The sequence below is a fragment of the Adiantum capillus-veneris genome, chromosome 1 (assembly GCF_014529385.1).
Source record: "Adiantum capillus-veneris isolate H3 chromosome 1, ASM1452938v2, whole genome shotgun sequence".
Lineage (NCBI taxonomy): Eukaryota > Viridiplantae > Streptophyta > Polypodiopsida > Polypodiales > Pteridaceae > Adiantum > Adiantum capillus-veneris.
In genome coordinates this window covers 94,734,177-94,756,917 of record NC_140931.1, presented here as the reverse complement: position 1 = coordinate 94,756,917, position 22,741 = coordinate 94,734,177, and the positions used below count along the sequence as shown (strand labels likewise).

At 44.4% G+C, this 22,741-nt stretch overlaps 1 protein-coding gene across 1 annotated transcript in view; it reads right to left on the bottom strand.

The window, feature by feature from the left end:
• The window catches only part of LOC147465207 (phenylalanyl-tRNA synthetase, putative / phenylalanine-tRNA ligase), a 95,138-nt gene that overhangs the window by 61,305 nt on the left and 11,092 nt on the right, over positions 1-22,741 (bottom strand). The window contains exons 2-3 of the mRNA XM_086518858.1: positions 3,870-3,992; positions 3,670-3,774 (exon numbers count right to left, since the gene is read on the bottom strand). Coding sequence (XP_086374984.1) covers positions 3,670-3,774; positions 3,870-3,992 — 228 coding nt within the window. The remainder of the gene's footprint in view (positions 1-3,669; positions 3,775-3,869; positions 3,993-22,741) is intronic.

The window sequence follows — 22,741 nt, the reverse complement described above, 5'->3', positions numbered from 1 at the left end:
CACGATTAGGAATCGACACGCCCAAGCGAACTTGGGTTCGTGCGACCGCAACAAGCAAAAAAAATTCTTGTGGTTCTTTCCTTGAGTGATACAGAACACTGCCAAAGCTCTGATACCAATGTTAGGTGCAACGGAATGAATGTTTGCGCTTTGCTCAAGATGAGTGCTCCGAACTGAGCTCAAGGTTCCTTTTGTTCTTATGGAAGGTAGAGCCTTCCGTTCTTAATGAGAGAATGCTATGATCACAAACAAAGTGAATGGACACTGTGCGTGCAAGTGTATGAGACTGAGAGATAGAGAGAGAACAGAGATACGACACCAGAGACGTTGTAAAACCCTCCTCCGAAGGCCCCACTCTCGTCGGCGAGACTGGTCTACTAATGATTGCACAAAGTGGTACAATGACGATGCAATGGACTGATGCAACTTGGGACTATGCCGATGACGACGACGGTGATGACAATGATGACTTTAGGGCTGAAATCTGTGGTCTTCTATCTGCTGAATTTCGGGGCTGTTTCGGTGGCTGAAAATGACTGTTTTGGCTGCGTTTTTATGGGCTGAAAATGGGGGTCTTCTGCAACCAACTAGGGCTGAATCTGCTACCGTCTTCAAAGCTGAAACGCTGCTGCATTGATGCGAAATGGGCTGTAGTGTTAGTAAAACGCTGGGGACTTAGGGATGCTGGCGATGATGGGAAGCTGAAAACGCCAGGGATCTGATAATGATGGCGATGTTGGTGAAGACCAAAACGCTAGGGCTGAAGTCTATGGCCAGGATGGAGACCAAAAACGCCAAGGGTGCTAATGGTGGTTCCTCCTAAGAAGGTGCCTGTTGAGCGGGAAGCTCCTGCTGCCTCTTCTGCCAGAAAGTGCTAACTTGGGTTTGCTTATATATTAACTTAGCAAAATTGCCCTACCTACTTTTGTTGGAAAGTCACTTAAAAATAATAAGTGAAAATAACCAACAATAGGAAAATAGGCTAAATGCAATGGAAAATTCCCCTGATTGAATCTGATGGATTCTGAAGGGAATACTAAAGATCATGCTGTGTGCAACCGGAGGATATGAATCTATGCTAAGTGACTGGGCATGCACGGTCTACGAGTAGACTCACAAAAGTGCCAGATCACTGCTAATCTAAACTAACTGGACTGACTGAACCCTGCTGTGGTGTAGCTTGTCCACGGACACATAGGGTTGGGATGTGTCACGTGACATGAGCAACCTCCCACCAAGAAGGTCAAAGCCACAATGGGACTTCTTCCCGATATTTATGCAATTACTACACTCGATGCTACAAAAGAATTATGCAAAGCTTATGGAAAGATTTGTCGAAACAAAGCACTCGTCTTCTTTGATCCTGGAGCCACCAAAAACTTCATCCATCCAAAATTTATGGCATCATCAAAATAATGCTACCATTCACATCCGCAACCGAATCATTAGCTTGAACCACGATGGCAAGACAGTTGTCCTTTGAGTCCAACTTACAGAAGCTAGCCCAAAATGATTTTGTAATTGTTTTTGTATGTGGATACTTTTTTTACGAACACTATTTGGGATTGTTTGGAATAGACTCTATCTTCTTTGAGCTTGTTTTGGTGCCATTTAAACTTGTTTTAGTGCCAATTGAACTTGTTTAATATCGGTTGGTTTCAACTTTGTTCGATGAACATATGAACAATGCAGATTGCAGTCTAGGAATCTTTTAGTTGTATTTGGAACGTCTAGACAAGCCTAGCTACGGTCTGGGCATCGTTTAGTTGTAAATGTAACACTCTGAACGGCATAGACTACAATCTCAAGATCGTTTTCTTGTAACTCGAATGTAACTCTATTCAGACAGACTGTGACTTGAGCGTCGTCCAGATGGGCTAAGTTTATGTTTTGCAACTGCATCTATGTCATTTGCATAGCTTTTTGTGACGCATATGAATCTGGTGCATCAAAAGTTCCAACTTTGATGAGATAGACTCAGTATGCGGTCTTAGTGCATCAAGACATCTGTACATGTACAATACGATCTGGGTGTGATGACTAAAATCACTATGCTGGGATATCGACAGATGTGATGAGGATGAGATGTCTGCATAGAAATCTAATTTTGAAACTGTATGATGCGATGCATGCTAGAGAATGTATTGTCCGGTGTTGATGGTCATTGGCATGTATGCATGAAGGTAGTGTCTGCTAAAGAATCGGATTGCCTTTTTACAGGTGTAATCGTGGGCAATTACTCTTTGGGGTATGTTACAAAAGGAATGACATGGAAGCCCTAACCAAGGGAGGAGGAGAGAATACCGCAATAATGACATGGCAGTCTGTACAAACTTGCAAAATGCGATATGATTTTCGGGCTGCTGACGTGGAAGATTCTACACAAAACTTGAAAGTGCTTGTGAGCGCACAATTTTCAGCAGTTGCTTTTGAAGTAGTCCCAGCTTTTTATATCCGATTCTTTTGGCCAGTGGCCTTTAATAAGAGCCTTGGGGGAGGCTCCTCTCAGTATGACAGTTGCAGATTGGAGAGAGTGCTCCTCCCGGCGGTTGTACTTTCTGAAGATCAATATGAAAGAAATAGCGAAAGGGGCACCAAGGTTTTGGGTCCAGTTAATCCGGAAGTGGAACTCTTCTACAGTGTGGATTCTCTCTCTCTCAGTTTCAAGTTGTGTTGAAGTTTTAAAGGCTGTTCCAGTTCTGTTCTTTCAGTTGGCACAAGGTGCCCTGTATAGTTACAGACTCAATGGTCAAAGAAGGCAGCTGCGCAAGTAAATGGATAAATGATAATGTTGCACCCACCATGCCTATAAAAAGGCCTCTCATAAGAGGTTAGGGGAACAACAAAATAGAGAAATAGCTAACAACACGCCATTAATGATGGCTGGGGCCACGACCAAGCCAAAGAGGAGGATGAACCATCAGGCCACAATTGAGAGCAATAAGATGAGAACACTACATCTGCCCACTGCCGCTCCTCAGGAAATAGGCTACCTGCCAAAACCTGCACACTCCCATAGGTGTGCATAGCCACATCGCTACCAGGTACACTCGTACACAGGAGGAAAACAAGTTCATGAGACAGACAACTAACGACTACTAACATAAAACAATTTGTAGAATCTGCACTGTTTACTCCATCTGTGACAGGGAATACGTTTTCTTTGAATCAGTCTTTAAAGCTTTCGATGTGCGCATGTGCCTTCAAAAACTAAACCCTGTTCTTTAAAGCCAAAGGTAGGTTGTATTTGTTAACCTTAAGAGTGGTCACCCATATCTCCACATATGGGCCGAACACACATAAAAACTCAGCTACAATGTCCAAAGTCTTGCTAGCTTACACAGATTAATGCAGTATACCCAATATAGAGAGGAAGTGAAGCTAACAGCTGCTGTCTATCTTCTCATGCCTCTTACTATACACCCTTTGGCAGTCTACCCCATCTAACAAGGAAGTCCATGCTACCGCTACACCTTTTCCAGTTTACTAATGACTAACAAACAGCTTCTCTTATCTGATTTGGCTTCTTGTTAAAAGCATAAGTTATGTCACGTGGGACAAAGTAGACATGATGTGCCCTGTCAGACAAAGTATAGAAGGCAAAAGAAATGTAGCACCTTGTGAGATAAAGGCAAAGAAGTTTGCCAAAACATGGAGGCCGACACTCACCATTCTTCTATAAAAAGGCACATTTCCTTCTTTGGACAGTGAGAGCCACTTGTTCTTCAGGGCAAAGTTTTTACCTATAGAAAACACTTGTTTGTCCATTTTTGCCTGCATAATCATAGCACACATAGGAGAAATGTTACTGATAAGATCTATCACTAAACCCGATAAAATTTACAGTCTTTCAGCATTTAAATGGCTACCTCCAATTGGTCTTGACGAATGCCTTCCAGTGGAACAGCTTCAAATACTTGAACCTCAGGAGACGACGAATTTGCGTACTTGCTTCCCTCATCTGTAAGGACCCACGTCTCCTTCTTGATATCCTGCAAAAGAACAGTTGGTTTGTACGTAAAGTGCAATTGGGTATAAAAGGAAATATCAAAAAAAAAATCACCAAACTAATGATACCACAACCATGCAACTTCAAGAAGATATAAGACAGCCACCTTGCCATTTTGTAGGACACAGTGCTGCATCAAAATAGAAACCTATTTTCTCCCCGTCCAAAACAAAAACTAGTGTTGCAGGTTCTTGATGAGGCAAATTGAGAACTGTGTGCCCATGGGGTCATACTCAGCAGATCAGTGCATGGTTGCACAGTTGCAACGTGACTCCCCGTCAACTCTGTGTTTTATGAATATAAACGAAGTACCAAAAGGGGGCGCCAGACTTTGGGACTAGAGCATCTGGAAGTGGAACTCCGCCACTTCGTGTCGCAATTGGTGTTGGTTTTCAAGTTCCAGCGTTAAAATTTTCAGTTTTGTTTTTGTTGTGAGATTATCGCCTTGTCAATGCCAAGCCAGTTACAGTGGTATCAAATCTTCTTCTACGGACGATCAGATCCAACTTTTTGCAGCACACATCATGAATTCAGACAGAGCTAAGCGCCTGATAAGTATTCAAAGGATACTAGATATGTTTAGTTCTGTTTGTGTGTTAATGTGAGATTATCGCCTTGTCAATGCCAAGCCAGTTACAATGGTATCGGATCTTCTTCTAGAGAGGATCAGGTCCGACTTTTTGCAGCACACTTCATGGATTCAGATAGAGCTAAGCGCTCAATAAGTATTCCAAGGATCCTAAATATGTGGAATGTCCAAAATTTACAAGAGGTGGCAGAACCCTCTTCTGAAGTCGGCAATGAAGGTGAAAGCAAAGCCAAAATCCAAGACAAGAACTTCTCTTTCGACATGAGAAGAAATTGATCTAGCCGTGGAGCGAAAGATCAATGAAATCATGAAATACAGGAAACGCTCTTGCAAGGGACAGAAGACAAAGTCTTTCCTCGGCTATCTCAGCCCTCCAAGGGGATTTGGCAGAAAAGGCGTCTAAAAGAAAACATTGCTGATGTGTTCACTTTGACAACGAATCAACTTCTCCTCTTTCTAGTTCCAGTTCCAATGAGGAAGAAAGAAGAAAGTCGAGGAAACGAAAGTACTGGAAAAGAATATCAAGAAAGAACCACCTCGCTCAAACACAAATACTCCAGCATCTTCTAACAACTCTGATCGGGAACCAAAGTATGACAACTTACAACAAAGAAAGGCTAAGAAACAAGTCAAGGACGGTGGTCAAAGTGAAGTTTGACACTTTTTTGGGCCAACAAGCATATTCATAAGGCCTTGTTCTTTATTCAGCAAATCAACACCGCTTCCTCAAGAGGCAACTTTACAGAAGCTTGCAAGGTTCGCAAGGTGGCATCCCACCTCAAAGAGAATGCACAGTTTTGCCACTCACAGCAGAATCATAAGAAGTGGCTGCATTGTTGTTACCACCCTTTCTTTGAGAAGCAATAAAAGCCTGTTCAACTGCACGCTGCCTAGTCCTGTTTTTTCTAGAAAGTGACTCTTGCAACAGCAATGTGCATAATGCATCAAACTTGACAACTTCAGGATTTCCTTGGGTCATAAGTCTCCAACTACTAGCAAAAGTCTGGTAAGAATCTGGTAAGGCATCAAGAACAGTTTGCCACAAGGGAACTGTCTGAAATGACTTCACCTACAAAAATAAGTTGCTCATTGATATCCTTGACACGAGCAAGGAAAGTGTCCATATCATCTTCCTCATGCATAATCTTCGATTCCAGCTCTTTACGCAGCAAAGCAATTTTAGTCTCATTGCGGCTTGCATAAAGACCTGCTAGAATATCCCAAGCCTGTTTTGCAGATTTAGCTGAACGAATGTGAGGAGTAATTGTGCGCTTCACAGACAATGCAATCAACGCATAAGCCTGCGCATCCTTTACATCCCAACGAGCTTGTTCTGTCGTAGGCAAAACAACTCTAATAGTAGCAATCCTTGCAGCAAGACCTGCAACATCCTTTACATCCCAACGAGCTTGTTCTGTCGTAGGCAAAACAACTCTAATAGTAGCAATCCTTGCAACAAGACCTGCAACATCGCCTACATCCTCACAACCAAGACGTACATCAATGCCATGCACAATATTCCAGACGCCCTGTGACACAAGAACATGTTGCTGGCGACTAAGCTCCGAAGGACGCAATCCGGAAAAGAAAGAAAAGGATGCACGACCCAAGCTCACTCCTCAAGAGAGGGCTCGCTACATCAAGGAGGGGAAGTGCTTTGGATGCGGAAAAACTGGACATATCTCCGCAAAGTGCCCTAAAAAGGCATAAAAAGAACAGAACGATAAGGAAGACAAAAGGCCTGAGAGTTTGAGAGCAGCTGAGGACCGTGGAAGTAAAGGCAAGAAGAAACGGGACTGGTTCCAGATTGCGTGGGTATTGATCTCAACACGATGGACAAGAGTATAGAACTTTGCCGAGCTTGGGGCAAAGTAAAAGACCAAGAAGCCCTAATCTTCTTTAATGGAGGAGCCAAGGCCAACTTCATTTCATCGGAATTGGCGGCGCGGCTCGAGATCACTCATGATCAGATGGGACCACTTGCAGAGGCACTTCTAGCGGCACCCGGCAGGGACATAGCCATTACACCTATCATTGGCAAACTTCGGTTGCATTGTCAAGGGTATTTGGGGCATGAGGACTTTACATAATGCCTTTGGAAAGTTGTGATGTTCTCTTGGGAATTCCTTGGTACCACAAGAACAACGCCGTGGTCTACTATCGGGCGAGGAAAGCGACTTTGACCACAGAGAAGGGCAGAACCATTGTACTCGATGTAAAACTTAAGGGCGAGTTTGTCCCTATTGTATCGGCTTCGGTCACTTCCAAATTAATGAAATCCAGTCTGTTTGTTTACTCGATCTTTTTGAAAAAGTTAAGTGATGAGGATAGGACAAATATATCTGAACTTGATAAAGAACGCCAAGATTTTCTCCACGCTCATGCCGATTGCTTCTCAGAGGGCCTGCCAGGCGAGTTACCACCCGCTCGTCCTGAAGATCATACCATTGATCTGATACCACCGAACCGCCCACCTTACCATGTGAGCCGAGCCCAAAACGAAGAGATTATGAACCAATTGAAAGATCTCTTGGAAAAGGGTCTTGTCTAGACTCCAACCTAGTACTTCACCGTACTGCTCTCCAGTGTTGTTGATTTTGAAGAAAGACGGATCTTGGAGAATGTGCATCGTTTATAGAGCTCTCAACAAAATCACCATCAAGAACAGATTTCCGATTCCTAGAATCGATGATATACTTTACCGACTTCAGGGATCCTCGTGCTTCAGTAGGATCGACTTGAAAAGTGGATATCATCAGATCCGAATGGTGCCGGGAGATGTCTACAAGATAGCCTTTCGGACGACTTTTGGGTTATTTGAGTTTTTGGTGATGCCTTTTGGCCTAACCAATGCTCCTGCGACATTTAACCGGATGATGGACAAGATTTTTCGAGAGAGTAGACTATTTGTTGGCACTTTCTTTGACAACATCATTGTTTTCTCCAAGGATGAGGCAGAACATAGAGTACATCTGCTTCAAGTCTTTCAGGCATTACAAGATCAAGTTGGTGATTAATGCAAAGAAAAGTGAATTTTTCCTACCAGAGATACACTTTTTGGGACACATTGTCTCAGCAGCGGGAGTGCAGATGGATCCGGCCAAGGTAGAGACTATCCGTGATTGGCCCGATTTGAAAAATGTCCATGAAGTTAGAAGCTTCTTGGGATTGTGTTTGTACTACAGGCGGTCCATTAGAAAGTTTGCAGAGGTTGCTTCCCCTTTGCATATCTTGACACAAAAAGGAGTTCCTTTCTCGAGGGGACCCACAGAGGTGACTGCCTTTCAGACATTGGAGGAGAAATTGACTACGGGACCAGTTTTGACTGTCCCAGACTTGCAAAAGTCATTTGAAGTATATTGTGATGCTTGTGGTCGTAGTCTAGGTGCGGTCTCAATGCAAGAAGGCCATGTCATTGCTTACGAGAGCCGATTGTTCTCAAGGCCGGAATTGACAGCATAGATTTATGAGAAAGAGCTTTTGGCGGTTATCCATGCTCTTACTCAGTGGCTGCATTACCTACTCGGAGCGGATTTTACTCTCTTCACAGACCACCAGAGTTTACGCTACTTCTTGTCACAAAAGCACCTATCGGAAAAGCAAATGCGGTGGGCAAACATCTTGTCACAGTTTCACTTCCAGATTGTCCATGTGCAAGGACAGAAGAATGTGGTGGCAGATACTTTGTCTCGGAAGCCATTGGTTCTTGCTATTTCCGCGATACATCATAGGAGCTTCGAGGATATGGTCGATCAGTATGCCACCGATACAGATTTGTCCATGTGCAAGGACAGAAGAATGTGGTGGCAGATACTTTGTCTCGGAAGCCATTGGTTCTTGCTATTTCCGCGATACATCATAGGAGCTTCGAGGATATGGTCGATCAGTATGCCACTGATACAGATTTTGCAGGCATTTTCACACGGATACGGGATGGGGAAACAGTAGCGATATATTTCATTTGGGATGGCTACTTGATGAGAAAAACCATGATGTGCGTTATACAGCCGTTGAGGGAAAAGGTTATGACCGAATGCCACTGTCCGCCTTTTATGGGTCACCGCGACATTGCTACAACCTTGAAAGGGGTAGAGAGATACTTCTTTTGGTCGAGACTCAAGAAGGATGTGGACGAGTTTGTGCGCAATTGCTTGGTATGCCAGAAGGTCAAGTTTGACAAGCATAAAGCACAAGGATTGTTACAGCCTTTGCCCATACCCACCCGCCCCTGGGAAAGTATTGCAATAGATTTCGTTTTTGATCTCCCGAGAACACAGAGCAGTCACGATGGTATCTGGACTGTTATTGACAGATTTAGCAAGCAGGCTCATTTCATTCCATTGAAGAGAACAAAATCAAGCCGGATCACTTAGCGAGACTGTTTGTGGCCCAGATTTTGAGATTACATGGCATGACTGAGACGATTGTCTCCGATAGAAACCCCAAATTCACGAGTTTGTTTTGGAAGGCAATTTGGGAGAACATTGGCATGCAGTTGCAGTTCTCGTCATCTTTCCACCTGCAGACTGACGGGCAATCTGAGATTGCCAATTCAGTGGTTTTAGATTTATTAAAGTCTTATATCTCGGATCAGAAGACTCAATGGGAAAAGTATCTACCTTTGGTGGAATTTGCCTACAATAACACAATACACTCTTCGACGGGGAAGGCGCCATTTGAGATTATTGAAGGTGCTACAAAGGTTCCACCCTTCCTAAGCACGAAAGATAATATTTTTGAAGGTGATGAGTACACCCACGACTTAGACACTGCTTTTGCCAAGGTCCGCAAGGCTTTGCAAAAATCTCAGGAAAGACTGAAAAAGGCAGCAGATCACCATCGTCGCAATTTGAAATTGAAGGAGGATGATTGGGTGCTCTTACGTTTTGAGAAGGCACACCTGAGAAAGAAAAGGGGAAAGGAGAGTCTTTTCCAAAGCTTAGTATGCGATACTACGGACCTTTCTAGATCTTCGAAAAGATCAATGATGTCTCCTTCCGACTGAAACTGCCTGACACTTGGAGGATTCACAATGCATTTCATGTGAGTCTCTTGAAACCTTTTAAGGTGATGTGCCCGAAGATGGGGAGCCTGATGAGCAACCCGAAGTGGAAGAAAACGAGGAGATCCTTGTTCCTGAACAGATATTGGCACATAAGGACAGAAGAATAAGGGTAAAGTGAGAAGGCGGCTCTTGGTTAAATTCAAGAACTATCCTACATTGGATGCGACGTGGATGGAGGAGGAGGACCTAGCAGATACTCCTCAGATTGTGAAACTTTACCTTGAAGCTTTTGGTTTAGCATAGTCTATTCCAAGTGGAACCCAGAATTCATCTTGACCGGAGATCTCGAGCAGTGGGGTTGCACAAGAGGGAGTTACTCCGCTCCTTTGTCAACAGGTGCCTCGATTTTTGAATACTAGAGTCACTGATGTCTCTTTGAGCTTCAGGGGTACTGAGAGCTGACAGTATTTTGTTGTTTGACTTTATGAAATGGAATTCCACATAATATAAAACTGATTTGTTCTTGACTTGTTTAAGTGCGGGAACTGATAGACGAAATGACTGCAGCATTTTGGTTTGAATGATCTCTTTTGGTCTGAATGATCTCGATAGACATAGTTGCAATAGGGATTAGTCAATCGGTCATCTACAAGGTCTTGAGTGGATCTAGATGCAATTGCTAATTGCATTGCCGATAAATCATGGTCTGAGATCCGAATGAATGTTGAATGTGATGTCCTGTGATGTCATGTGATGTGACTGTCGATTTGGTACATGTGCTAGATGTGTGTTCCTAGTGCGTCACTACTAACAGCCACTGTTTGCTAAGACAGTTTATGGCTTCTGTCAGTTTTGCAGGCGTAATCGAGGGCGATTACAATGCTTTCAAGAGGGGAGTATGTCACAACTAGGTGACGTGGCTGCCCAGTACACACTCTCTCGTTGGCAAGGACCCCTTGGCGGGCTGAAAATGCTGACGTGGCACTGCAGTACGGACAGGCCCGCACAATCCGGCGTGATTTGCGGAAATGATGACATGTGGCATGCTGTACGGACGCCCGCGTTTTGCGGCATAAATTGCAGAAGCCCTGGGCTGCTTTTCTGGCTACGCAACGTGGGTTGCTTTTCTACGCAAGAGATGAGAGAGAAAGCCTTTTGCTTTATTTTTCAAAGCTTTTAACTCTGAATGCTTTTGGGAACAACTTTTGGGGCTCTGCTTTTTGCATCCCTTGTAAGATCTATAAATTAGTGGCTTGGCCACTCACTTCTCAGAGCATCTAGACGCAGAGTCTGAGAGTGAGTCCCGACCACTCTTGTGTACTTTTGAGTTGCAGATTATTACAAAAAGAAATACCGAAAGGGGCGCCAGTCTTTGGGGCCAATATCTCTAGACACGGAACTTCGTCGGGCCAATGTGGAATCAATTGTGAACTGTGAACTGTTTTGAAGTATTTTATTGTGGTGTCGCGGTAGATTCTCGACTTGAAGTGTCCAAGTCTGTTATAATTTCACATGAATTGGCGTTGGGGCTCGTGATTGCACCCGATTTGATGGGACCACAAGCAAAGGCAGTTCTAGCGGCACCAGGCAGGGACGTGGCCATTACACATGTCATTGGCAAACTTCGGTTGCATTGTCAGGGTATTTGGGACACGAGGACTTCTACATAATGCCCTTGGAAGGTTGTGATGTCCTCCTTGGAGTCCCTTGGTACCATAAGAACAACGCCGTGGTCGATTATCAGGCAAAGAAAGCGATTTTGACTACAAAAAAGGGCCAAACCATTGTACTTGATGTAAAACTTAAGGGCGAGTCTGTCCCTATTGTATCGGCTTCGGCCATTCAAAATTAATGAAATCCAGTCTGTTTGTTTACTCGATCTTTTTGAAAGAGTTGAATGATGATCATAGGACAAATATGTCTGATCTAGGAAAAGAACACCAAGATTTTTCCCACACTCCTGCCGTTTGCTTTTCTGAGGGCCTGCCAGGCGAGTTGCCACCAGCTCGTCCTGAGGTCGGAGGATCATACCATTGATTTGATACCTAGAAGCACACCACCGAACCGGCCACCTTACCGTGTGAGCCGAGCTCAGAATGAAGAAATTATGAACCAAGTAAAAGAACTCTTGGAAAAGGGTCTTATCCAGCCGAGTACTTCACCTTACTGCTCTCCGGCGTTGTTGGTTTTGAAGAAAGACGGATCTTGGAGAATGTGCATTGACTATAGAGCTCTCAACAAAATCACCATCAAGAACGGATTTCCGATTCCCAGAATCGATGATATTCGAGATCGACTACAGGGATCCTCTTGTTTCAGCAAGATCGATTTGAAGAGCGGATATCATCTAATCCGAATCGCGCCGAGAGATGTCTACAAGACAGCTTTTCGGATGACTTTTGGTTTATTTGAGTTTTTGGTGATGGACTTTGGCCTAACCAATGCTCCAGCGACATTTAACCGAATGATGGACTGGATTTCGCGAGAGTACATACTATTGGTCACGTGCGCACTTCACTTGAGCCACGTGGACATGCTTCTGCCATAGTTTAGCGCGAGTCTTAGCTTAGGACTGAGTCTGGCACTTTGTGAGCCTCTAGCAGGACGTGCATGCCCAAGCCGGTCACACTTGAATACCCTCTCTTGCACAAGAACAATCATTTCATCATGCAAGCATTTTACAGCGTGAACCACCTGATATAAGTCATTTTATTAAAAGTGACTTTTGGAATTCTTTTTGTAAGTTTGTTGGAAAAGTAGGTAGGGCAAATTGCTAAAGATCTATAAAACAAAACCCATTGGCACTCGGGAGAAGCAGAAGAAGCAGGGACACAAGGAGGCAGGTACCCATCAGTCAGGCAACACCTCAACAGGAGCCCTAGCGTTTTCTCAAGAAGAAGAAGATCAGCAATTTCAGCCTCCAGCAATCAGCGTTTTCAGCCATCAGCCACTAGCGTTTTTAGTTTCAGCCCTTAGCCTTGCGAGAACCCACTCCCATCTGGTTGCATATCCTCGCCTGATTTCCCTATCTACACCTAGATCAGCCTAGCGTTTTTAGAATTCAGCTAGATCAGCCAACGCTTTGCATTTCAACATTAGTGCAACTCGGCGGTTGCAGATCCAAGCCGCGGTGCCGCCACAGGAGCAGATCCATAGCAGAACATCTAGCGTGTTCAGTTTTCAGCATTGATGCCGTCGTCGTTCGACATCGTCATCGTCATCGAAGTCCCTACCTTGACGACGACACCATCACCATCGTCATCGCAGATCCCTATCTTGGCAACGACACCTTCGTTATCGTCATCGCAGTCCGGACTTGATGGCGACACCATCGTCGTCGTCGTCACAATCACCATCGTCGTCGTCGTTGACATTATCGTCGACCAGCACTACCCGTCGTCAACATCATCATCTTCGACATAGACCCTGTCGTCGACATCACCGTCTTCGTTGACTTCACCGTCATCGACACAGAACCACCGTCGCCTTCACCATCTTCGACACATTACCCTCGTTGACCTCATCGTCGTCGACAAAGACCCTTAGTACCTCGTCGTGGTCTTCATCGTCTTCAACATAGACCTCGTCATCAACCTCCCCGTCTTCGACATAGAACCTCAATACCTTAGTACCCCTTCAGTACCTCGGTACCCAGTACCCAGCATCAGTACCCATTAGCATCAACATCTCAGTATTTAGTCATTGTACCAACATTGTGCAAGAATAAAGAAAGTACTTGCTCCCGCAACAGAGCAAGGGGGCCCTTGAGGGTTGGGACCCAACATCTCTTTTCTCTCTCTCGTCGTCTCTCTTTCTTTCAGTTCAGTTCAGTTCTTTCAAGTGAAGTAAAGTGTCCCTTGTGTCTGTGTGCGGAGTACTAGATCGAGTAAAATCCTTATTCTCTTCCGCTGCACCTGACACTATTTGTTGGCAGTGGGCACTTTCTTATACGACATCATTGTTTTCTCCAAGGATGAGGCAGAACATAGAGAACATCTGCTACAGGTCTTTCAGGCATTACGAGATCACAAGTTGGTGATTAATGCAAAGAAAAGTGAATTTTTTCCTACCTGAGATACACTTTTGGGACACAGTGTCTCAGCGGCAGGAGTGCAGATGGAACCGGTCAAGATAGAGACTATCCGTGATTGGCCGATTTGAAGAATGTCCATGAAGTTAGAAGCTTCTTGGGCTTATGTTCGTACTACCGGCGGTTCATTAGAAATTTTGTAGAGGTTGCTTCCCCTTTGCATATTTTGACACAGAAAGGAGTCCCTTTCTCGTGGGCACCCACAGAGGTGACTGCCTTTCAGACATTGAAAGAGAAATATTGACTACAAGACCAGTTTTGACTTTGCCGGATTTGCAGAAGTCATTTGAAGTATATTGTGATGCGTGCCTAGAGATATTGGCCCCAAAGACTGGCACCCCTTTCGGTATTTCTTTTTATATTAATCTTCGAGCAAAGTACAACTCCCGCGTGTGCTCGCCCTCAGACTCTGCGTCCAGATGCTCTGCAGAGGGAGCCCCCTTGGGTTGATTATAAATGTTACAAGGGATGCTAAAAGCAGAGCCCTAAAAGCTTCAAAAAGCAAAAGCTTCCAATTCTAAAACGTCTTAAAATAAAGCAACTATTCCAAAAGCTTCCAATTTCCCTTGCGTAAAGCAAATCTCTGTACAGCAGCCCGTAAATCACGGAATTCCGTACGCTTAGCCTGAAAATGGCGCCGCAAAATCTGGGTTCTGCCATACAGGGCCACATCAGCGTGTCTGCGGGTTTTTCGGGAGCTGGCCAGTGTATGTGTGTGTATCTGTTGCCCAATGGCCACGCCACGTCACCGATTTGTGACATACCCCCCTCATGAAAGCATTGTAATCGCCCTCGATTACGTTTGCAAAACAAACAGAGGCCATAAACTGGCTTAGCAGACACTGCCTGTTAGTATCGACACACTAGGAAAACACATCTAGCACATGTACCAATTGACATCACAAGACAAATCACAATTAAAAATTCATTCGGATCTCAGACCATGATTAATCGGCAACATATTTAGCAATCACATCTAGATCCACTCGGGACCTCATAGATGCCCGATTAACTAATACTTATTGCAATCACGTCTATCGAGATCTTTCAGACTGAAATGCTACAGTTATTTCGTCTATCAGTTCCAGCACTTAGACAAGTCAAGAACAAATCAGTATCATATTATCGGGAATTCCAGTTCATAAAGTCATACAGCAGAATATTGTCAGCTCACAGTATCCCTGAAACTCAAAAGAGACATCGGTGACTTTAGTATCAAAAATCGCGGCAATCTATTGACAAAGGAGTGGAGCGACTCCCCTCTTGTGCATACCCGCTACACCAAATTCCGCCCAAGCTGAGTTCGGGGTTCTATTTGGAATAGACTATGCTAAACCAAATGCTTCAAGGTAAAGATTCACAATTTGAGGTGCATCTGCCAGGTCCTCCTCCATCCACTTCGCATCCAATGCGGGATAGTTCTTGAATTTAAATAAGAACCGCCTTATCATTTTACCTTTTACCTTTCTATCTTTATGTGCCAAAATCTGTCCTGGAACGAGTATCTCCTCGTTTTCCTCCACTTTGGGTTGCTCATCTGGCTCCCCATCATCGGGCACATCGCCTTTAAAAGGCTTCAGGAGATACTCGTTCCAGGACAGATTTTGGCACATAAAGAAAGAAAGGTAAAAGGTAAAATGATAAGGCGGTTCTTGGTTAATTTCATGAACTATCCTGCATTGGATGCGAAGTGGATGGAGCGGGAGGACCTGGCAAATACTCCTCAGATTGTAAACCTTTACCTTGAAGCATTTGGTTTAGCATAGTCTATTCCAAAATTGAACTCCGAACTCAGCTGGGCGGAATTTGGTGCAGTGGGTATGCACAAGAGGGGAGTCGCTCCACTCCTTTGTCAACAAATTGCCCCGATTTTGATACTAAAGTCACCGATGTCTCTTTTGAGTTTCAAAAATACTGTGAGCTGGCAGTATTCTGTTGTATGACTTTATGAACTGGAATTCCCAATATATGATACTTATTTATTCTTGACTTGTTTAAGTGCAAAAATTGATAGACGAAATGACTGCAGCATTTCGGTCTAAAAGATCTCGATAGACGTGATTGCAATATGGATTAGTTAATCGGGCATCTATGAGGTCCTGAGTGGATCTAGATGCGATTGCTAAATACGTTGCCGATTAATCATGGTCTGAGATCCGAATGAATTTTTGAATGTGATTTGTCATATGATGTCCTGTGATGTCAAGTGATGTCCTGTGATGTGACTGTCGATTAGTACATGTGCTAGATGTGTGTTCCTAGTACGTCGATACTAACAGTCAGTGTCTCCTAAGACAGTTTATGGCCTCTGTTTGTTTTGCAAGCGTAATCGAGGGCGATTACAATGCTTTCAAGAGGGGGGTATGTCACAAACAGGTGACCTGGCATGAACCCTAGAATGGGCACCAGAAAGTGGTCCAACAAGGCCCCGGAATTTCCGTTGAAATGTTGACATGGCAACAGTGTACAGACACCCCCACGTTTTGCGGCGCGTTTTGCGGGCAATTGTACGGAAGTCTCCTCTACGCAAAAGCTGGCTTGCTTTATTCTACGCAATTAGCGAGAGAGAGAGAGAGAGAGAGAGAGAGAGAGAGAGAGAGAGAGAGAGAGAGAGAGAGAGAGAGAGAGAGAGAGAGAGAGAGCTTTATTCGAATTGCTTGATTTTATCAAGCAAGGCTTGAGAGTCAAAGAAGCTTTATTTTTTGAAAGCTTTTGGGGCTCTGCTTTTGGGGCTCTGCTTTTGGCATCCCTTGTAAACCTTTATAAATGTGGCTTGGTCTCCCACTTCTCAGAGGATTTGGGCGCAGAGTCTGAGAGTGAGACCCAACCACTCCCTTGTACTTTGAGCACAGATTTATATACAAAAAGAAATACCCAAAGGGGCGCCAGTCTTTGGGGCCAATATTTCTTGGCACGGAACTCCGCAGGGCCGGTGTCGAATCAAATTGTGAATTGTTTTGAAGTGAATTTCTGTCGTGTCGCGGTAGATTCTTAACTTGGAGTGTCCAAGTTTGTTACAGCATGCATTAGCATTTTTTTCAAAGATCATTATTCCGATGATGTTGCAACTTAGTGAGCATAAGGCAGCCCTAACTTAGCACCCCCATTTTTTCAAGGCTTAAGGTCACTTCAACAATATAAGGGTGACTCCTAGAACTCGTTCTCACTATCCCCTTATATGAGCACTCTTTTAAGTTCTTAAAGATATTGTTGTTGGGTCATTCTCTCCTCTCACCCTATGGTTGTCTCTTCTCTTGTTCTCCTCTTGTAAGCTCCTCTCTTCGTTCTTTCTTGCACCACCTTCAAGAAGAAGAATGCCGTTCTACACACCTTAGAGAGAGCCCCATATAATGACCTTACAAGGACGCAAATACAGCGCAGTAGAGCATGCACGTAATGAGTGCTACAAGCAAGGCTTATTACAGAGACGGATGGGTCATCATTGATGGCCGATTCTCATCTGTCCACAAGGACACGGGCTAGTCTAGGCACGAGAGAAACCATAGTGACATGGAATGGAAACTTGGGACGGGGAACATGGAACAAGAACAAGCATAAACAACCTTTCCTTGTGACGGTATACTCAATGCTCACAACTAGCACATAGAACGAGGGCTAGAACAAGAAATTGGTACAGGGAACGCCGACCCGAAAATGACCATTCTCGTGACTATGAGAGAAACACATTGCAATACGGAACTGCAAAGGGCATAACCAGGACGATTGGAGCCTGTGATGGAAGAAAGAGACATACTTCTACTAATAGAGACACACCAAAGCCTAGAAAGAGGACTACCTCTAATAGAGGAATATCACTCAAGAGTCCACTTAAAGGTGGAGTACAAGACAAGACACCTCGAGAGGCTCAAGGAGAGCATTAGTGCTTTTCATATGAGAGCTACACGGATGACTTGTGTCACGTGACACATCTAACCCTATGTGCACGTGGACAAGCTACTTCGTGACAAGGGTTCAGTCTAGTTCAATCAGTCTAGAATAGGAAGTGTTCTAGCACTTTTATGAGTCTGTTCGCAAACCGTGCATGTCGGTTACGTAGAGTAGTTGCATATCCTCTGGTTGCACACAGCATGATCATCAAATTTCCATCAGAACCCATCAGGAGCATTTTTACAGTGCATAGACCTATTTTCCCTATTTTTGACAATTTTCACTTATTATTTTTAAGTGACTTTTGTTGGGAACTAGGTAGGGCAAATTCACTAAGCATGTTTATAAGCAAACCTGGCTCTAGCACTTTCTTGCAGAAGAGGCAGCAGAAACACAGCGTTCAACAGGCACCTTCTCAGAAGAACACCCATCAACAGGCCTAGCGCTTTTGCACCATCTGCAACAAGCTAGCGTTTTTGCACTAAGATCAGCCAATGTTTTTGCGCTTGCAGATTCCCGACGACAGTAGAACAGCAGATCAGCTTAGCGTTTTGCATTTGCAAGACAACCGGCGACAGCAAGACCCCAGACCCACTAGCGTTTTTGCAAAAGACTCCAAATCAGCCAACGTTTTGAATTGCAGATCAGCCCCTAGCGTTTTGCAGTTTCATCGAGACAAGATCAACAGTAGCACCAGCGTTTTCAGTTTTCAACAGCCAGACGTCGCAGTAGGACCCCCGAACCACGCAGACCTCACCTTCTCGCAGCAGATCCTCACCGCACGGTCAGATCCAGCGCAGTTTGCAAATTCAGCCCGGGAAACACAAATTTCAGCATCTCATTTGCAATGCGTCGTGGTTGCATCGTCGTCATCAACATTGTCACCGACATAGAGTCAAAATTCAACATATAAAGATTTGCAGATTTCAGCCCTTAGCGTTTTCAGATTTCAGCCCGTCTCATCGTCGTCAACATCGTCGGCAAATCCAAGCATTGTAGATATTTGTGCAATCAATAGTAGACCGCTCTCGCCATAGAGAGTGGGGCCTTCGGAGAAGGGTTTGACAACCTTCTGGTGTCGTATTCTTCTCTCTCTATCTCTCAGTCTCAGCACCTTCATTCACAGTGTTCACCACTTTGTTTGTGTCCATTGCACTCTCTCACTAAAGGAACGGAAGGCTCTCCCTTCCGTAAGTAAAAAGGAACCTTGAGCACAGTTCGGAGCACTCATCTTGAGCAAAGTTCAACATTCACTTCCATTGCACCTTACATTGGTATCAGAGCTTTGGCAATGTTCTGTATCACTCAAGGAAAGAACCATAGAATTATTTTTTGCTTGTTGCGGTCGCACGTAACCCAAGTCCTCTTGGGCGTGTCGATTCCTAATCGTGTTTTTGAAGAGCGACAGGAAACCCAAGAAAGAAGGGCTTGTCCAACCTCCCCTTGTGCCTCTTTTCACTCATTGAGAGCTGACCGTGCACTTCGCGGCCGGCTAAAACCGGCCTGTACAACGTAGAGGGCGGTACTATTTCAATTACCTGTTAACTTTACACAGAGCACTGAGAAGGGAGAGAACACAATTACGTCCAACGACTAGAATGTCACTGCGCACACGAGACCGACACCCTATAGGCCCCAAAGTCTGGCGCCCCTTTCGGTATTTCTTTATTCAAATTAAGGTAGACGATCCGACCACTTAGCACAAGCTTTCACAAAGCGGTCCAAACCTGGCAAGGGCTGAAAACGCAGGTTTTCGACCTGATTTTGGCAACATAACGGCGCAAAAACCCCTGTAGATCAAAAGAACCTATCTAGGACGGATTCCCTCGCTACCTGGAAGCTTTCTGGTGAGCTGTCACAGAAATTCAGTGGGCTGTAATTCCCTGTTTTTCACTGTCGGGTGCCCAAAAGCTTGTACACACATCCCAAGGCTCTCACGAGGCTCCCCCGGGGTTCCCTTGCAGTTTAGGTGCGAAACCCTAAACCTGCAGAAAAACACAGCAGGCTGTAATTCGCTGTTTCGGATCGTTTTTAGCGGAGCGAACATGCCTACGCATGTCCCAAGGGCTCCCGCACACAATGGGACAGTTCCCCTGTGAATTGGACGAGTTTTCATGCGAGAAAACTCTCCGAACTCGCAATCTTTCGCGATGGAACTGTGCGTACCTATGGGGGATTAGCAATTAGCTAATCCGGTTCCTGTTCAGAAGGCTCTTGCCTTGGCAAACGCGCATAAACCCCCAGAACTGTACATGTTCATTTGAGTAGCCCAACTAGTGGGGCATTACCATATGTGCCAAAGGGGGGAGAGAGATGCACGAGAGCAAATCATCGCGCTACATGAGACAGAGGAGAAGGCAAGCTTTCCATTAAAGCTGTAGACCTGCACCCACTACTCACACACACACTATAGGTCACTTATTGAGCAAAAAACAGCCCCCAGCCTCAAATGGGCGCCTCCTCTTGCTGAGGTGTCCTGCAGGCTGCTCTCCTACTGCCAAGTGTCCAGTTTGCCCCTTTGAGTTAATTCCCAAGTTCCCACTGACTTATAAAGCTGTAAGTGACTTTCCGAGTGGCCCAGACTTCATTTGGCGCACACAGGCTTCCATACCAATCAGAATTCAGTGCTAATTGGCCCGACCAGTCCCAGACTGACCGACTCAGACTCCCGATGTGAGAAACCTATTCGGCCAGAGCCGTTTCACACTGGCCATGCAATGTCCACTTGCACCTTTTCAAGGGTTCCGAGAACAACAAGTAGAAATAAAAATAAATAAAAATATCTAGTACTTATTTACGAAAGGCAACTGGAAAAATACACCTCCTGGTGACACACCCCACCCTTGAAATACTGCAAGCGACCTCGCTTGCATGCCAATAATACATGCAAATATCTCCTGATATCACATATATTCTATGATGGGAATCCAAGATATACATGCTTCCGGAAATATAGCGTTGGACGATTAAACAATCCCACCAACCTGGCCACAACACATATATCAAGCATAGAAGTCTTCTAGTGTACGCTCGAGCAAAAACTTCTCTACCTAAATTCTGTATGGAAAGAGTAGATACAATTGCTTAACTACTCTCTTGAGCATCATGAACCATGCTCTTGCCTTGCTCCAAAAAGGGTACATCAAGTCACTGTGGGTTCCTACTGAAAGGATTCAAGATACAATTGCAATAGCTGAGGTGAATCAACCAATTCAGACTCTTTCATCCATTTGGCATCCAACGATGGATAGTTCTTGAACTTCACCAAATAGCTTCTTGCAACCTTTCCTCTAACCTTTCTTTCTTTATGTGCCAATATTTGTTCAGGAACAAGGATTTCATCCAATTCTTCCACTTCGGGTTGTTCCTCATCAAGCATATTCTCTAGCACATCACCAACAAAGGGTCTTAGAAGGCTGACATGAAAAGCATTATGTATTTTCCAGCCTTCTGGTAGCTTCAACCTAAAAGCCACATCGCTGATCTTTTCTGAAATCTGAAAAGGACCATAATATCGCATACTGAGCTTAGGAAACAAACGTTCCTTGCCTTTCCTTTTCCTTAGCCTGGCTTTTTCAAAGCGCAAAAGCACCCAATCACCAAGTGAAAATACAAGTTCACGACGGTGACGATCAGCAGCTTTCTTGTGCTTAGCCTGAGTCTTCTCAAGAGCAATCTTTATCTTCCTGTATGTTTCATCCATATCTTGGACATACTTGTCTACCTCAAAAATCTTGTCCTTGGTCTGCAAAATGGGGGAGACTTTCTTTCCTCCTTCCACTATCTCAAATGGTGCCTTACCTGTTGACGTATGCACAGTGTTATTGTAAGCATATTCAACCAATGGAAGATGGTGTTCCCAAGTTGCCTTGTGCTCTGACACATAACATTTGAGCACGTCCAGGACAGTAGAATTTGCCTCTTCTGACTGTCTATGAGTTTGCGGATGAAACAAAGAAGAGGACTTCAGCGTAGTGCCCATGTTCTCAAACAATGCCTTCCAGAAAAGCCTCGTCATACGTGGATCCCTGTCACTGACAATTGACTAAGGCATCCTGTGATATTTAAAGATATTGCTCATGAATATCTTGACTATGTGTTCTGGCTTTATCTTCTTCCTCACAGGAATGAAATGAGTCTGCTTACTGAACCTACAAATGATAGTCCAAATCCCATCATTGCCTGTTTGCGTCCTTGGAAGATCAAAGATAAAGTCCATTGTTATGCTTTCCCATGGCCTATCAGGGATCAGCAATGACTGCAACAATCCGGTTGCTTTTGTCTGTCAAATTTGACTTTTTGGCATACTAAGCATGATCTTACAAATGTGTCAACATCTTGACGCAAAGCTGGCCAATAGAAGAATGCCTCAACCCCTTTTACTGTTGCATCAATTCCACGATGCCCAGCATAAGGTGGAGCGTGACTTTCCATCAAAATCTTTGGCCGTAACTATTTAGTAACGCATAACTTTCCATGCATCATGAGAAAGTCATTCTTAAGCATATAGTCCTCATGATGTTGCCCATCAACAAGCTGGTCATAAATCCTTGCAAAATCTGAATCTTCAGCATATTGTGTCTTCATTTCGTCTAGTTCACAATGGTACGGAATTGACACTGCTGAAATTTGGGGCTTTCGTGACAACGCATCAGCCACCACGTTCTTTTTCCCTTGCACATACACAATCTGAAAATGGAACATTGACAAGATGTTTGCCCATCGCATGTGCTTCTCAGACAACTTCATATGTGTGAGAAAATATCGCAAGGTTTGATGATCCATTTGGACAACAAAATCAGCCCCTAGCAGATACTATTTCCAACTAGTGAGAGCATGAATTACTGCCAGCAATTCTTTCTCATAGACTTGCAAGTTCCTTTCAGTCTTCAAAAGAATTTTGCTCTCATATGCGACTACTCGGCCATTGTGCATTAGAACTGCACCAAGACTATGGCCACACGCATCACACTGAACCACAAAAGGTTTCGAAAGATCTGGCAAAATGATTACCGGGTCTGAAGTCAGCTTCTCTTTCAAGTGTTTGAATGCTAAAATTTCTTTGGCTGTCCACTTGAAAGTAACTCCTTTTCCTTGCAGTGCATGGAGTGGAGAAGCAATTTCAGCAAAATTTCGGATGAACCTCTTGTAGTAGGAACA